The following is a 17,180-nucleotide window of genomic DNA, read 5'->3' on the forward strand; positions in this document are numbered from 1 at the left end:
ATTCCTTTATAAATAAGTAGTTACGCGTAGGGGAAAAGGGGTTGATATATCCTTCAACTTTGTCATATGAAGCTGATATGTCGTCCCTTGTTATGAAAGTGGTTCAATATACTCTTACCGTTATACAAACGGCTCACATATATCCCTACTGTAACAAAATGAGCTCATATATATCCTTCATTTAACGTAATTTATATTTTAGAATTTTGATTTTAAGAAAAATCATGCGGTGGTATATATCAAGTTATATTTTAATCTTTTCATACATAAATTATTTTTTGACTTTTTTGATTATCATTATTTGAGTTACTCATTCTTATTCTATTTTTCTCTTTCATTGTTTAATGTAAAGAAAAAATTTAAAACTAAGTTTTTGTGGTTAATTATAATTTGTTTTTTTCGCTATATTATAATTTAGTTTTTGTATTTGAAAAAAAAAAACTGGTCGATTATAGTAAATTTTACAAGAAAATTAGTGAAACACATATAAATTTGACCATAAAAATAAAAAATTTAAATTAGTCATTGAAATTAAAAAAATCACTTCTGTTAGAGGAAATGAGTATATGTAATCGATTCATTTGTATGACAGTTGAGATAAATATCATCCACTTTCATAACGAGGGGTATATCGACTCTAAATGACAAAGTTGAGAAGTGTATCAGACCCTTTTCTCAATTAAAAATAACCAACTTATGGTTGATTTCGGATTATAAGAACTTGAGTTATAAGCACTTTTAGTTTTTTTTTTCAATTATATGATAAGCTTAAAAATATGCTTATGAACTAAAATGAACCACTTAGAAACTTAACCTAATAGCTTATTGGGTACTACATATAATCTTTTTTCTCTATTAATGGTGCATAGTTACATGCACACACCTAATTATATATGTATAGGCTTAAAGCCAAAAAAATATTTAAAAATATATGTATAGGCATAAAAAAAAATACAAAATTTATAGTCTAAAGTTTAGACATATCGAATTGCCCAACTATAAAAGGGGTAGAGCTACTCATGTAATGATAAACCATATACTTATTATTATAATAAACTTTGTGATATATATCATAGAAGAAAAATGAGTCTTCAAGGGAAGTTGATTTCTGAGATAAATATCAAATGTAATGGAGATGTGTTTCATGAAATAATTAAGTACAAACCACATGATATCTTTAGTATATGCTCTGATAAGATACAAAATATGGAAATTCATGAAGGTGAATTAGGCAATATTGGCTCTGTTAAATCCTGGAAATTCACCTATGGTAAATTTAATTTCAATATTTATTTTTGTAGGGTCTATAGAAATCACACGTCAGTCAGTTGCATTGGACATGTTTCTTTGACTTGTTCCCATCGTCAACTTCATTTTTCTTCAACAGAGTCATTAATTTTTCTTGTTCAAATTGTAAGTAAGCTATAGGAGATCATTTTTTTCGAAAAAAGTTTAGCCATTATCCGGCCATTATTTTTATTAATTCAAACTATTTTTAACCCATTCAGATTCAATCGAAATTAGTAGTGTGTAATATTTACTACATAATTTGTTTGCAGGTGGGAAAGAGATTTTTGTAAAGGAAGTAATTGAAGAAATAGATGATGAAAAGAAGTTGATTAAAAAAAAGGTAATTGAAGGTGATTTATTGGAGTATTATAAATCATTTTATGGCACTATTCAAGTTGAGACAAAGGGTGAAAACAACTTAGTTACTTGGATCATGGAATATGAAAAGAAGAATGTGAATGTACCAGATCCACACTATTTAATGGAATTTTGCCTTGGTGCCACTAAAGATATTGGACTCACAATCTCAAGTGATACATAATAATAATAATAATAATTATTATTATTATTATTATTATATATGTACTTGGAATAAAAGGATGAGTCGATGGATATCGCTAAGCAAAAATAAAAGTTTCTAAAATAATTCTATTTAATTCCATATATGTATGTAAGTCTGTAATAAAATCGATAATATTATATCGAATAAAATCTCCGAAATGTAACAATGGATTGCTTGTAAGTCCATTTCTATGATGCATACATTCAACAGTCAATAAGAGATTTCAATGCAAATGAATGCACTACAAAAGTCTAGATGACTCATGATCGCTAAATCTCTAGTAACTAATAATATTTTTATTTTGAGAAAATGGCCAAAAGCCCCTTAAGCTATTATAGAATTTTTAGCTACACGTCTATTTTTTTGGGGGTCTTATCACCCTCTGAATCTTTTAAAAGTGAAATATCTAGCCTCTACAAACTCACGCATAGATTTGTATTGGGGTAGTCAATACGCATTGCCACGCAATACACCCCTTTTTTATATAAGAAAAAAATAACTATTCTTTTACAGTTTACTTTTTTTATTTTATATTTTCGTCTTCTTCTTTCTCTTTCATTTCCATTCTTCTATTTCTTTTTCTTTGAAAGCTTCTGCAGATTTGATGACTACCGCATCTTCGACCTTCATTGGAATTCTAAACACCAAGAATTCTCGTTCTTTAAAGCTAGAGACAAAGAAAAATTCTATCCCTGAAAATTGCTTCTTCTTTCGCTATTATATCATTTTCTCAAAGAATGATATGAGAAACTCAATTGATGTTTGAAACAATTTCAATAAGTGGGTCTTCTTCATCAAAGGGTCTGTTACCAAAATGATTCCTTTAACAAATTCTTCTCCATTAATTGAATCTATTACTTTGTGAAATCCTTCATTAATGACTAGTCTAAGTTTCGATTCTTTTAACTTTCAATTTTGATATTGATTCTGAGCAACCAACAAATTTCAAAGTTTTGAAAACTGGAGATATGATTAAAAGTATGTGATTTGAAGATGAGACTTAGTGATGAAAAATTGAGGAGGGTGGTGACCTGGTGGTCGAGGTGATTCACCAGTATCTTGATGAAGATTAAAATACTCTAGACTGTGATCGAAATTCCAGAGACACCTTTAATTAGAATAAGGTCCTATTACCCCCTAAACTTATTTTTTTTTAATTTTATACACTTTTTGTCTTATGTGGCACAACATGTGACTCCACGCAATTGAAGCGCGTGGGAGGTATTTGGATGCCAAGTAAGTCAAAAGATGCACAAAATTACAAAAAATAAGTTATGGGGGGTAATATGATCTTAGTTCACTTAAGGTGTATCTCTGGGATTTCGATCATAGCCTAAGGGGATACTTGTGTATTTTTTCGAAGATTAAAGGGAAAAGATAAAGATGATAAAAGAATAAAATGAGACTAATTTTTTTAAAAACAAAAATAGAATATGAATATGATTTAAATTAAATATTTATAAAGTTAATATTTTCTTGAGAGAGTGAACTACACCTCCTTTGCCACATCAACATTTAGGGAGCAAATAATTCCGCTTTAAAATAGTCCAAGGGGATAATAAGACTCCCGTGAAGTGTGAATATGTAATTGAAAATTCGACTATAAATTGAGAAGACTTTTGATCATTCTCTTTTATTTTGATATTCATAGCTAGATAGAATTAGCCATGAGTTGTGCTATTTGGCTACAGAATATATTTTTCTGTCAACAATTTCCTATTTTTAGTAGTGATAGTGATTTACAAATTGACTAAGGTAAAAAGCCACCTCAAGGATTTGAAATTTTCAGAGTACAAAAATGATGTGTATTATGCCACTAGAAACATAAGAACATTATATTAGTGAACCTAATTATTGTTGTATACTATCTTGGGGTCACTAAAGAAATTCGTAAACTTCATATTTTGAATATATCTGTGGCTAGTATCAACAAAACAGGACACAAAATATTGGGAATTCTAGCAATTTAGGCTTTGGCAGAGTTGATAGCTCAGGTTTCAAAATTTCAAAAAATTCAAGATTTGAAAAATTCAAGATTTCAGGTAATTGTGGTAATTCGAGCATTCTTAATAGTGATAGGGATAAATTTCTAGTAATTGCATCATTAAAGAATGACTTTCTATAGTCAAAGCATTAGATAATATCTCAAACCATAGGCAATCCCACTTCTATTGCTATTGCTTCACCATCTAATTCTTAGCATTGGCATGGACAAGGTCCCCTATCTAATTCTTTTACAAAACATGTCTATAATTAATCTTAACATAATATTTACAAAAGAAATATAGTATTTAGTGGGGGCCGGGGCGCGAGGGGGGGGGATGGCATCGTTTCTTCTATAAATAAGTGGTTACACGTAGGGTGCTAAAATTTATCGTTAAATTTACTAACAAAAAAATTAATTTGAAAGTATTTATACATAAAAAGAACAAATGACGGAAATAAATAAATGGATAGTTCAAAGTTATGTTCTAGGAAGAACATTTTAGGGAGTACAAAAACTTAGAATAGGTAAAATCGTAAAGTGATTGCTCAAATTAAAAGTATTTATAAGCTATAAAATCATGAATTAAAAATGACCAACTTATGGTTGATTTCGCATTATAAGCATTTGAGTTATAAACACTTTTAGTGTCACCCAACTATATATATGATAAGATTATAAAGTATGCTTATGAACTAGTTCGGGAGTAATAGGACCTTAGTATTGTATAAGTGTGTCTCTGAAATTTCGGGCATAGGTTGATGGAGTACTTCTGCATTATCTATTTATATTATTAAAAGGTATTTTTGTGTGGATAATTTTCACCACCACTCTATCCACAATCATCAACCACCAATAACCATCTTCGCCATCACAAGTTATATTGTCATCCACCATTATTGTTGTCCACTGCCAACTACCTCTGTCATCTCAATCACTACTGACAACTACCACTATAGTCGGTCGCTACCACCCATGTTATCAACATCAGCCACGCCTGTCAACCTTTACTATACTAACTCTATCATCACAACTAACAGTGCTAACAAGTCAACTACCACCAACATATCGTCAACCACCATGCACGCATTCTTTAATTTTATATCAATATCAAGACCATCAAATACTAACATCAACCAACTTCACCATCACAATCATTATCACCGCTACCGATTGTAACCATCATTTTATTACAACACAATCCACCTCCATCATTATAATTATCACCACCACTATTACAAGTAATTCACACCAACCATCTCCATCATCACTGACAAGCGTAAATATTTCATTTTCCTTATCAAATAATAATTTATTATATTGTATTTATATTTTTATAATATGTAGTTATTTTTTTAATTTTAAATGTACATTTATTATATTTAGGACTTGATGAAACTAAAGAGGCCTTTAGTGTTAAATCATTTAATTTTTGTTCTGCCACATGTTGAAACCCATATATGGAATTATGCCTCAATATCTCCAAAATATTGAGGCTCACCATCTCACCTAAATATTGCTACATATGTATTGTTTGGATTCATCAAAAATATTAATGGGATGTGTGTTATCTCACGTGGACGTAATAACATTTTTAAAGGCTTGTAATAATGTGTGGTGTGCTTTCTAATATATATATATATATATATTGTTTTTGTAAGTAGTAAAAAAAAGGTAGAATTCTGCTTAATGATGACTCAGCATGAGTCTGTGGAGATTGATAACTAAAAATAAAAGATGTTATTTGGATTGTAACACAATGTGTGTATAACTTTGAAACACAAATACAATAGTGAACTGATTAGAGAACAATTACATTAACAATTTTTGTAATTGATGATAGAATATCATGACAAATATAATATATCCAAAATGAAATTTTCTAGCACAACAAAAAACTCATGACCATATGACACAACTAATAAAATACAAGAATGTGTTAGATCAACATGAGTCAAGTAATTATACGAAACAGATCAGTGAGTAGTTGGTTCAAAATAGTTGTCATTTTAGATTATTAAGATATAACTAATTATTTATCACTCAACAAATGACGAGAGATTAATATGGTGAAAACAGAATATTATTAAACTCAGATCAAAGAGTAAATAAAGATAATTTAATCAAAATACTCTTTTAGTTAACATTTTCTTAAGGAACGTGTAATGAGAGCGTGACAAACAGAATGGAATGAAGGGGTACAATAACATACACAGTATAGTCCTATAAGTAAAGTCTAAAAAATGAAAGTATTTTTTGTTACGTAAAACTTTCATTATTTAATAAAAGTAAAATTAAAAAAACATCTTAATATCTTATTAATTACGTCAAACTCTACTTATTTTGAAAAAAGGAATTAGTTCTTAAATCTCATTTCACAAAATCTATTCTCATATGCTAAAACTACATTTTAAATGATGACTAATGAAAAATGAAAGGTATTTGTTTTTTTTTTTCCTTTCTTTTATCACTAATTAATGCTCTTTTTATTTATTTTGAAATGAATTGTATATCTTCATTTCTAATAAGATCAAATCAAATAATTCCCTTTTTTTTTCAATTTTTTGTGAGTAGTAATTGTCATTTATGAAGAATCGTGATAAAAATAGAATGAATTAGTTCTGCAAGCCACTTAACAAAAACAATAAAACAAATTAACGTGATATATAAACGTCTTGTTTTAATTTGACCATTATATTCGATATTTGTTTAATTTTACACAATTTTAAATGTCTATTTGTGCGCAATCAAAGTTGAAAAGCATAAATATTAACTAAGACTAAGTTAAAGCGAATATTTATGTATTATCCCTATTATATTCTTACTAGGTACAAATATTATGAATTCTTATTGTGACTAGTAATGTGGATTGTGAACTAGCCATTTTTTGTGCCAAAAGACTAAAACACATGCACCTCGACTGATTTTACGAGATATCTATCATTTTTCACCAGAAACATATATTAAGTAACTATGTTCCTCAAGAATGGAATTGATAAGTGGTTAAAAAATATCATTTCCACGATCTAATTTATTCAATTTACCCCTTAATATAGCCAGCAAAAGATGTATCGAACATATTCCCTGTCCAGCCATTTAACCTTTTGATAATCTTGGCTAGCATATATACCATAAAATAATACAAATTTCTTTTTTTTATAAAGTCAATCACTACATCAAAAATGATTTTAAAGACAATTAATTTAGAAATTCGGGCTTTGGTAAAATTGATAGCTCGGTTTTTTGGAATTTCAAGGAATTCAAGCTTTGGTAAAATTGAGATCTTCGAGAGTTGTGGCAATTCAGGCTTAGGAAGCTCGGAAATAGTTACTTCAAAAAGATCGCGTGCTTCTGCTTATATTACATAGCAATATGTTATATGTGAATGTTGAAAATAGGAATTGAGAATTAAGTTTTGGTTGTGATAATTGGTAGGAAAAATTGTTTGTTAGGTCATCTTCTCAACAATAATTATTTCCTAATTTTAATTTAACACAAACTTTCCATGTACATATTTTATGTAATAAATATTGGCAATCTAAACAGATATTGTAGCAATTCAAAGTAGTATTCATTTTCCTATAATGGGCATACTTCTTGTACACCTATTCTCGTTTGTTTCATTTTACTTGATCTGTATATTAAAAATAAATTTTATTTTAGTAAATTAGGAGAGTTTTTATTATTATTTTTCTATATTAGCTTTAGTATTAAATGACTATATGAAGTAATAACAGTTAAATTCAAAGCATCATTAATAAGATTTATTTAATAAAATACATCTCTAATTAAAGTTTTCTTAAAAATATATCAGATCAACATGAATCAAGTAATAAAACAATGTGAATAGTTAGTTATTGGTTTAGATTTTTAAGATATAACTAATGATTTGTTATTCAATAAATGTGGAGAGATTAGTATCATGAAAAGCAGAATAATATTATTAAATTAAAGATCAAATAATAAATAATGATAATTTAATCAAATTACTTCTTTAGTTAATATTTTTTTGAGAAACATATAAAGAAAAACATGACAAATAAAATGAATCATAGGAATATAATAACTCTTTTCGTATTTTTTGGTTACGTGGCGCTCCACATATTTTAAAACGGAGAAATTAGTTCATTAATCGAGTTTCACATACGCTTTTATTTTGTCATTGCAGATTCTTTTCTCATATACTAAAACTACATTTTAAATGAGTTTTTTTCTTTTACTAATAATAAATGCTCTATTTATTTATTTGGAAACGAAATGTAAATCTTCATTTCCATTTTATCAAAATAGTTCGATTTTTTCCATTTTTTTGTGATTAGTACTTAACATTCATGAAGAATTGTGATAAATTACACCATATTAAACTGGCATAATATATAAATGTGTCCTTTAATTTGACGTTATTTATATTTGTGAAAAAGTAAGCACTTAGACTTATATAAAGTTGAACAAGTAAACACACACGTCCTACATGGCAATTCAGAATCCTATGTGCATTTTACTTGTATTATGTCACGTACGACATGTGTGTCTACTTGTTCAACTTTATAAAAATTTAAACGTCTACTTGTGCACAACTAAAGTTGAAAGGTCATATTAAAACACGTATATATATATTATGTATTGAATTTTTGCTAGGTACAAATATTCTGAATTTCTATTGTGTCTAGGATGTTGATTGTGAACTAGTATCCTCAAAAAAAAGCCATGTGAATAGGAGTGGTCAAGGGACATGTCCACCCCTTGACGTCAGGCCAATTTTGGCGCACTTCGACTAATTTTACAGAATATCTATTATCTCCCACCAGCAATACATACTAAGTAACTATGTACATCAAGGCTAGTACAGATGGAAAGATCACTTAGTGTTTCTCAAACCTGAAACATCATGATTCTTAACTCATTTCGTTGACCATTAGGCCACAACCTTGGCCGCTATAGATACGAATATACTTTCTTACTTTACTACAAGCCCAAATAAGAAAGAAGCATAAGCTCTTCAAAAGAGGTAGTGACAATCAACCAATATCTATTTTAACTTGAATATAACAAGTAGGCTTGACAGTGACTCAAGCTTTATTCGAACGACTGATTTCAACAGACTACAAAGCTAAAGAACTGATAAAACATTTAATTTCTCATTACGAAAACACCAAGAAGATCTAACATAGAGACATGAAAAAAGAATAAAATCAAAAAAAAGAAGAAAAAAAAACAAGAATTATAGATTACTTCATGTCGACTCTGTGAATTCAGTATGAAACTATCTTACGACTGAGTGATTTATTGAACCATGCCTTCCAACTTCCAGATCCCTTCCGAGCCATAACTACTTGTTTCCCATCAAGAATTGGCTGTTGTTTCCCATTAAGAACTGGATTCTCAGACTGCGGCTTTTTGACCAGCACAAAGTTACGAACACCAAGCGATCCAATTGTCTCCCATGGACTCAAATCTGAAATAACAACACAAATGTAAACAAAAACACACATCACCACAAAATGATAAGGTTTACGCCTACCAAATCTTTTTAAGATATAGTAGGAACAAACAGCAAAAAGTCACAACCGACATAACTCTACAATGTCACACATGAAAATCATCGTAGCCAACAAGCAGCAATACAAAGATAAAATACTTTGCAGCAAGTTTAGGGATAGCAGTGAGGCTGGACGAGGAGGGGCAAGTTGAAGACGTAGTCGACAGGTGTGGGACATTTCCTTTCAACATTCTCAAGTCCTTGTATACATGATTAACTAATCAATCATACAAGTAAACACAATAAGACATCGATCAATATACGAAAGCAGAATTGGAAACGATGAAAGGTAAACAAAAATATATTCAACATGGCAATATACAAGTAAACTGAATAAGATATCGATCAATATACGAAAGCAGAATTGGACACGATGAAAGGTAAGCAAAAACATATTTAACATGCCAATAAGAAGCAAATTTAAACTAAAAACCACGCCTCGACAAAGCTTATAAAGCTTCATTTCCCCTGCTCTACCATGCCCCGACCTGTTAACTCGAGTAATATCACAACAAATCAATCTCAGCTAAGCCAAATCAAAACACATTTCTCAAAAAACACAACTAAGCAACGAAATATAAAGAATTACAATACTATCAATACCTTCTGTTACCGCGGTTGGGCAATAGAGCACAAAATTATTAAAATTTGATCCAAGAACAGGGAGTCTCTCCTCACGAGCATAATTTTTCAACGCGATATCAATAACATCAGCCACAAGCTCCTTTTCATTAACAACAAAACGAATCGGTCCAGCACTACCAACAACAGTTATACTAATCAACAACCGATTCCCTTTCCCAGCTTGAATCTTCTTCGTCTTATAAAGCAACATCTTGTTAATTCCACTCAAATTCGTTACAAATAAACAAAAATAATAACAGTTTCGATCTATAATGGCCTACGAAGCCACGAAAACAGAGTTTCTCTGGTACGTAGGCCAAATTATGTTCACGTAATGAATGGTTCAAGGATCAACACCAATGGAACGATAATACCAACCTTCTTTACAAGATGCAAAGCAAAATGAAGAAGAAATTGAAATCTCCCTTATTGGAGATGATAAAGAAGTAATCATCAACAAATTCTTGAAAATTTCCACCATCAAAAACGAAAATTTGTAACGAAAGAGATCAAATCTCAAGAAGATGAAGGAAATTTATAGGTTTTTTTTTAGGGTTAGGGATTTAACAAATTTGGGGATTTTGTATTTTTGGAAGAGAGAGGTGATTTATTCGGATCCTTTACCGTAAGAACCGGGTTTGTTTTTTTTTTAATTTAACCACTTGTCCTTATTTTTCTCTTTTTCAAGTCATTAAAATAGAATGGTACAATCCGCGCACGGTGCGCGGACGTTATTATATTGATTTATTTATGATAGAAGTGAATTTCGATAGAGTTATATAAGACTATCAAACGAAAAAAAAAAAGGATAGAAGTTATTACTTGATGAAAAATATCACATCGCTAAATAAATAATTGGTAACGATTTAGGGAAAAAGTGTGAATTTATATTCGTAAGAAATGTAAGTAGTTCTTAATTCATGATTATGAGGAATTTGTGTGTTAGTTTCTAAACAAATAAAATGATATCCATTAATATGAAACCAAGAAATCATTGATGCACCCTTTTTTTTGTTTGCGGATCGATTTAAAATAAATCAAAAGCAAAGTGACTTGAAAGTTGAAACTAAGAGCATGTTTGGTTCAGCTTAAAAGCTGGTCAAACTGACTTAAAAGCTGATTTTTGACTTATTTAGCTGTTTGGCAATACTCAAAATAACTTATTTTAAGTTAAAAAAAACTTATTTTAAGCCAAAAGTTAAAAGCTGAGGTAGGGGTGCTTTTTTTTTTTTAGCTTATAAGCTGTTTTAAGTTGACCACATTTTTATCTTTTTGTCCTTAATATTTTTATACAATCTCCAAATTACCCACATAACCCTAACATTTCTTTCTTCCATTTTTCCCTTTTCACGTTCGGCATAGCAACTTCAGCACTTTTATTCAAACGCATAACTGCTTATTCTAAAAACAAGTTTCAGCACTTTTAAAAAGTACTTTTTTAAAGCTGTTTTTATTAAGCCCATCCAAACGGGCCCTAAACGTTTCAAATTTCAAAAAAATTTAGATTTAGTTAGTGTCCTAACGTAAAATAACATTTCTCTAATATTCCACTCCGACAACAAAATTACAATAGGTTAAAAAAAAAAAATATTCCACTCTGACAGAAGTGAAACTGCTTCACCTTTAGCCAGAAGTCTAGGGTTCAAGACCTGGATACAGAAAAAATACTGGTGGGAGTACCAAACCTGAATGGCCCGTGTAGTGCTCGATCCAGAACTAGTCGCAGCTGCAATATTGACTTCAGACACCAAGCAGGAAACCCAAAAAAAAAACCCAGGTGATCTAGATACGGTCCGGGGAGCTTATTAAGCTCCCCGGACGGATTCATAATTGATACATGAGTAATACTACTATACCATGAGTATATAACAATTGTTATAATGAATTTGGTGAAGATTGAGACTGAAAAATGTACACAAGAAAATTTAGTTTTGTACATATGTGAAAGAACTTAATTTCAAGAAACTCCATGAGGTAAGATCATTGCTGAATACATTTAATCTATCTGTCAAAAAACAGATTACTGCTTTCATGTCCAGCAAGGGCATCGAGTAGTAATCCGTATAACTTCCAATGGCGCGTAAAATCATCACTGGTCTATTAAAGAGTGCAATTTCTGTCGAAAGACAGGGATTTTGCTTGCGTCTATTGCCATTACCAAGCCAGTTAGCCGATAATCTTTGAGCTGCAAAGTTAGGAGACGAAAAAGTGTTTTATTCATGAATGGCAATCAGATGACAAGTATAATCACAACAGCAATGACTAAGTAGAGAGATATCCGATAGACCCTTAATTCAAAAAGCAAAGTTTTCGAAGCAAAATAGCAACATATAAAGTATATGAAACAGCAGATAGTATCACACATTGAAAGAAACTAAGCCATTACTAACTACTACTACTCAGTAGTTCTGGCAAAAACTACTAAATTCAAAACTCTTGTGACTAATGATATATTAGCTATACCCTCCTATCGACATAAACATTCACCTGCCGCTCCTAGGAAGGGTCTTTTTAAGTTGAACACAGATAGAGCTGCTAAAGGTAATAAAGGCATAGGAGGCATAATCAGAAACCAGAAGGGAGATTGCGCCTTGGTTATTATGAAAGCAGCACAAACAAATCATATTTATGCCAAGTTTGGGGTTTATACAATGGCCTAAAAGTTCCTGAAGCTGAAGGCCTTTACCCTTAGAAATATAAAAAACAGACTGCAGAGATATAATTGAAATTCTTAACAATCCTAACTATGTCTACCCTTCACTTGTAAATCACAGCATGTCTTTGAAGAGGCTGATGGGGTCGCCCGAGATCAGATACACATACACCTTCAGGGAAACTAATTTGATTCAATTACCTATCTAGCTTCCTCTCTTGATATCTAGCACCACTGTAACTAGAAAAACATATTTTGGCATGCAATATTTTGACTTGCTTCAGGAAACTATTTGCTCTTAAGAGCATTGCTACTCCTGTTTTGGATTATTAGAAATTAATAGTTTTCTACTTTAACCCAAAAAAAAAGAAAAAAATTATATAGCATGAAGTTGGGTATAATCAGAAGAATTAACCAGAACGTGAATATTATCGATAAAATATCAGCTTCTCCGCGAATTGAAGAAAAGGCGAGCAGCTTGTCTTTTAACAGATATTACCCCAATTTTGAAAACTAGGGGTCACAACAAAACACAAACCAAAGTTATACTACTACCTTTAGTTCAAATTATTATGGTAAACCAAAAGGCTAACATGTTGCAGACATGGTCTCTCAACAATTAAGAACAAATTGCATTTCTACAGTTCTGGCTATGGACTTTGAGCACTGATATGGCAAATTACTGTTTTATAAATAATTTGTTCTTAGATAATAACAGAGTGATGCATGCAGTAGACCCTTTCAATTAATCTTAGCTCTATGCCAATTGAATGACAGTGAAACATATACAAGTGACATATTACGTTGGTGTTCTCTTTGTGTTTTCTCCAATATATGGAATTTGACAAATTGCAGTAAATCAATATATATATATATATATATATATATATATATATATATACTAACAAACATAAACCGACATAAAAAAAATACATAAAAGCTTTGATATTATGAGAAAAGCACTTGCCTCGTCAGTCCTAACCAGCTGTGTATGCAAAGGAAAACTGAAGGACCAAGAGCTTAACTGAAGAAACATTTACAGGAAGAATCAGCGACGTTGCAGCAAAAAAAGGCAAGAAATAATAATAAAAGTAAAAATAAATGATGGTACCTCGTGAAAGATTTCGTCTTCTGCTTTAATGTATACAATAGATTGATCACCACTTGGTCCATTTTGCTTGTCCGCATTCTTATGCTATAAGAAAATCCATCAAGCAGCAGACAATTTAATGTCTACTAGGCTGTAATAAATCCATACTCAAATACCAAAAAGGTAGAAATAAGCCTTACCTTGTAGATTTTACTGATTACTAGGTAAAACTTGAAGCAGAAAGAACTCCGGAGCTCCTCTGTAGGCTTAAAGACATAAGAATAACAAAAATTTCACTACACCAAGGTAAGCTATATTCACGAGAGGAGAAACGGCAGACAGAAAACAATACGAGCATGTGAAAATAATTCATAATGCTCGTCCATCTAACCTCATCTTCTGTAGCCCAAGAGACTTCATCAAAAAGTGCATCATAAAGGGGTGGCAAAAGCTGGGGAGGAAGATTCAGAACACGTTGAGAGACCATGAGACCAACATCCTTGGCTAGGTCTCCGAGAAATAAACTCAATTTAGAGAACACATCCTTCTGGCAGCATGCTTTAAGCAGGAACTCTTTAAGGTCCGCAATGCACTCTAGATCCTATTTTTAGACAATCAAAGCCAGATAAACAGTGAATCTGCGAGAATACAAGGAGTATGACACTAACAACATTATGAGCTCCTGTACAGAACTATAAGCATATAGCATATTTAGCGCTGGACAAACAAAATGGGAACTCAGAAGCATCTCCAGACTCGGATGCCAAATTTGACATCACAGGCCAGGGACAAAATTTTAGCATAACATGGATGTAGCACAGAAAATGCTGGCTTCTTACCTTATATCTACCCAAGTTAAGAGCAGTGACAATGGAGTAAATACCATCATCTTCATCATTCTCTATTTTAATAACAGTTCCCACTGTGGGTTGACCCAGTATTACATCCACAAAACCACTCAAATCCCATTGCTTATCATCAAGGTAGGTCTGCAGCAGGATTTTCACCCCATGAAAATCACTTGGTTTTGGATCAAAGAACTCAAAATCTGCTTGAACAGTGCCCTTTCAAAACCAAAGGAGAAGCTGTTATTGTACTGACATCACATATGAAAAATCATTTACCAGCAACGAGTAATGGAATGTCTTACATCAAACTCCTCATCATCTGAAGAACCGGAATCTTCACTCTTGTCTATTAGTTTGTGATTTTCAATCCTTTTACCTAAGATGGAAAACATTCGGCTTCAGAACCAAAAATTGAAATGGATCACTGTGCTCTTAATAAGTTTTCATGAGATAGAAACTACATAATATACACCAAAATAACAACTTAATCAAATACTTCACCTGAAGAGGTAGGTAGATTATTTCCTGGTAATCTGGGATTTTGAACCTTGTGTGCAACCTTGTTATTTGAGGCAATCCGTGCCATTGAACGAGCAAATGGAGAGAAACTTAAAGGTAGACATCGCGCTGGTCTGCAATGTCTTGCCGGCTTTCGAGGCATTATACAAATTAGGCAAACCTGAATACACAAGTTAGCATTTTTTAATGGTCTATAATATAATATTGAGAAGCAGCCTCGGGAAGTTGCAGAGCTTAACATACAACGGAAAACACAGATGACTCCTTTAAGTTTCAAAGATTTTACAGATGGAACAGTAAATGGACATTATAATTAACCTTACTACTTATTGTGGTAAAATAGCCTCGCAGAGTATTCACTGATATCAGTTCAAAAAGATTTGAGAGCAAATTGTCAGCAAAAAAGAAGTATAATCTTGAGGCTCATTGCCCTCTCTATTTCTCTGTAATAACCATCCAAACAAGAGTGTTAACGATTATCCTCTACGGTAAATGCTCTATTTCTATTTGTCTCTTTTCTTGCCTATCCTATATAACTCCATCACATCAACTGGACTGTCACTCCTGCAAATACAATAATAGCCATCTCTTTCAGCAGGGTTTATTGTGTCCTATAAAACAAGAAGTACGCACAGAGATATGAGCTTCAAATATGAGGCACATAAGATAAAGTAGCAAACTTTTACATGTCATAATTAAATTAAGAACTTTATGATGACAAACTCCCTTTCTCTAAGTACAACAACATTATTTAGCACATAATAAGATAAAGAAGGAAAATGGTTTATGGTTCAGCTGAAAATGCAACAATACAGTTACAGGTGGGAGGTGACACATATCTCGTGGAACTAGTCTAGGTGCACAAAAGCTGACCCGAACACCATAGTCAAAAAAAAAATACCCAACAATGCAAACTCCAACTACAGCAAAAATCACAAACCCTAACACCTAATTTCAATTCTTGACAGAAAAAAAAAAAGCAAATTTGAGCATAAAAAAGTCCCCTTTCAGCAACAAATGCAAATCAAGCAAAACTAAAAGCAAAAACTACTACTAGAAGAGAATCATAACAGAAATAGAATTGCGTACTGACGGAAAGGTGGAAAAGGTGCGCCGGCGTGGAAAGCCCCGGCGAGGAGAATGGAGGCCGGAGGGGAGTACGGCAGGGTTTTAGTTTCTCCTGATTCGGTCGAGGGGGCAGGGGTTTTAAGAGTCCTCAAAGTTTTTAAATAAAGCAAATTTAGTCCCTTAATTTGTACTTATTACTCTCGTGGATAGTCTCGTTATTTTAATATTTTTATCGTAACCGAGAATTATTGTTTTCAAACTTTACGATGAAACATGAATAAACATTCACGTAATGTATACTAGTGGTGTTTATTGGGATAATTTTAAAATTCAAATGGTTTATTACGATTTACATTAATTTCATAGTTGTGTTCGTAACTCACTAGAGGCTCAAGAAATAATGGAAATTATGTGTACGACGAAATATCCAACAATAAAAAAGAAAAGGATCGAATATTTATTTATTTTTAATAGTTGATAAATAAGCAAAAATTTATCAGTAAAGATTTAGTAAATCACTATACGGGTGAGAGTAGGGTTTCGGAGGGTGACAGAGGATGGATTATCAAGGGGTGGATATTGGTGGCGTTGAGTTGGAAGGAACGGGGGAGGGATGATCAAGGGGTGGATATTGGTAGCGTTGAATTGGGAGGAGATACTAAACTTGAAATATCACTTGTTTTCTTTATATTATTTTTAAAAAATATCATTTTCTTTATTAAAAAAAAAAAACTTGTTTTCTTTAATAAAAAAAATATTTTGACTATTTAAATATAATAAATATGTTTAACGTTTATCATACCAAACACCCATTAAAGTGATGTTGTAGGCTTGTAGAGAATGTTATTCTTATTGGATCTTTGTATATGTGATATTTATATCATGTATTTGTTTTTTAAAAATACAATTAAATAATTTTTTAAGTAGTCAATGACATTTTTTCTTCTAGAATATAGATATATATATATATATATATAGATCTAATAAACATACAATTTTTAAC

At 31.5% G+C, this 17,180-nt stretch overlaps 3 protein-coding genes across 6 annotated transcripts; 1 reads left to right on the forward strand and 2 right to left on the reverse strand.

Annotated features, from left to right (window-relative positions):
- Window positions 1–1,024: 1,024 nt before the first annotated feature.
- On the forward strand, window positions 1,025–2,111 carry LOC107016146 (kirola-like). Its single transcript, XM_015216632.2, has 2 exons — window positions 1,025–1,270; window positions 1,560–2,111. Exons 1-2 carry the CDS (start codon window positions 1,084–1,086, stop codon window positions 1,829–1,831), a joined length of 459 nt encoding a protein of 152 aa, XP_015072118.1. The 5' UTR covers window positions 1,025–1,083; the 3' UTR covers window positions 1,832–2,111.
- A 6,734-nt stretch (window positions 2,112–8,845) lies between these two features.
- On the reverse strand, window positions 8,846–10,849 carry LOC107016141. Its single transcript, XM_015216629.2, has 2 exons — window positions 9,979–10,849; window positions 8,846–9,291 (listed from the first exon to the last, which is right to left on the reverse strand). Exons 1-2 carry the CDS (start codon window positions 10,208–10,210, stop codon window positions 9,089–9,091), a joined length of 435 nt encoding a protein of 144 aa, XP_015072115.1. The 5' UTR covers window positions 10,211–10,849; the 3' UTR covers window positions 8,846–9,088.
- A 906-nt stretch (window positions 10,850–11,755) lies between these two features.
- LOC107015990 (protein BCCIP homolog) lies at window positions 11,756–16,327 on the reverse strand. Of its 4 annotated transcripts, none has more exons than XM_015216459.2 (10): window positions 16,203–16,325; window positions 15,428–15,673; window positions 15,092–15,269; window positions 14,893–14,966; window positions 14,582–14,806; window positions 14,134–14,343; window positions 13,943–14,008; window positions 13,764–13,847; window positions 13,620–13,676; window positions 11,756–12,184 (listed from the first exon to the last, which is right to left on the reverse strand). In XM_015216459.2, exons 3-10 carry the CDS (start codon window positions 15,249–15,251, stop codon window positions 12,089–12,091), a joined length of 972 nt encoding a protein of 323 aa, XP_015071945.1. In that variant the 5' UTR covers window positions 15,252–15,269; window positions 15,428–15,673; window positions 16,203–16,325; the 3' UTR covers window positions 11,756–12,088. The 4 variants fall into 4 exon arrangements, with proteins under 4 accessions (XP_015071945.1, XP_015071944.1, XP_015071942.1 ...); XM_015216458.2 differs by having other exon boundaries at window positions 16,199–16,325; XM_015216456.1 differs by lacking the exon at window positions 15,428–15,673 and having other exon boundaries at window positions 16,199–16,327.
- Between the last annotated feature and the right edge of the window lie 853 nt (window positions 16,328–17,180).

The sequence above is a fragment of the Solanum pennellii genome, chromosome 4 (genome assembly GCF_001406875.1).
Source record: "Solanum pennellii chromosome 4, SPENNV200".
NCBI lineage: Eukaryota > Viridiplantae > Streptophyta > Magnoliopsida > Solanales > Solanaceae > Solanum > Solanum pennellii.

Bases quoted from the DNA above. Each gene is read 5' to 3' on its own strand.
- LOC107016146 (XM_015216632.2), top strand. From the start codon at position 1,084: ATGAGTCTTCAAGGGAAGTTGATTTCTGAGATAAATATCAAATGTAAT. The intron at 1,271-1,559 runs GTAAATTTAATT...ATTTGTTTGCAG, and splicing joins ATCCTGGAAATTCACCTATG to GTGGGAAAGAGATTTTTGTA.
- LOC107016141 (XM_015216629.2), bottom strand. From the start codon at position 10,210: ATGTTGCTTTATAAGACGAAGAAGATTCAAGCTGGGAAAGGGAATCGG. The intron at 9,292-9,978 runs GTATTGATAGTA...TTGTTATTTCAG, and splicing joins CCCAACCGCGGTAACAGAAG to ATTTGAGTCCATGGGAGACA.
- LOC107015990 (XM_015216456.1), bottom strand. From the start codon at position 15,251: ATGCCTCGAAAGCCGGCAAGACATTGCAGACCAGCGCGATGTCTACCT. The intron at 14,807-14,892 runs GTAAGACATTCC...TGGTTTTGAAAG, and splicing joins CAGATGATGAGGAGTTTGAT to GGCACTGTTCAAGCAGATTT. The intron at 14,344-14,581 runs GTAAGAAGCCAG...GTCTAAAAATAG, and splicing joins TTAACTTGGGTAGATATAAG to GATCTAGAGTGCATTGCGGA.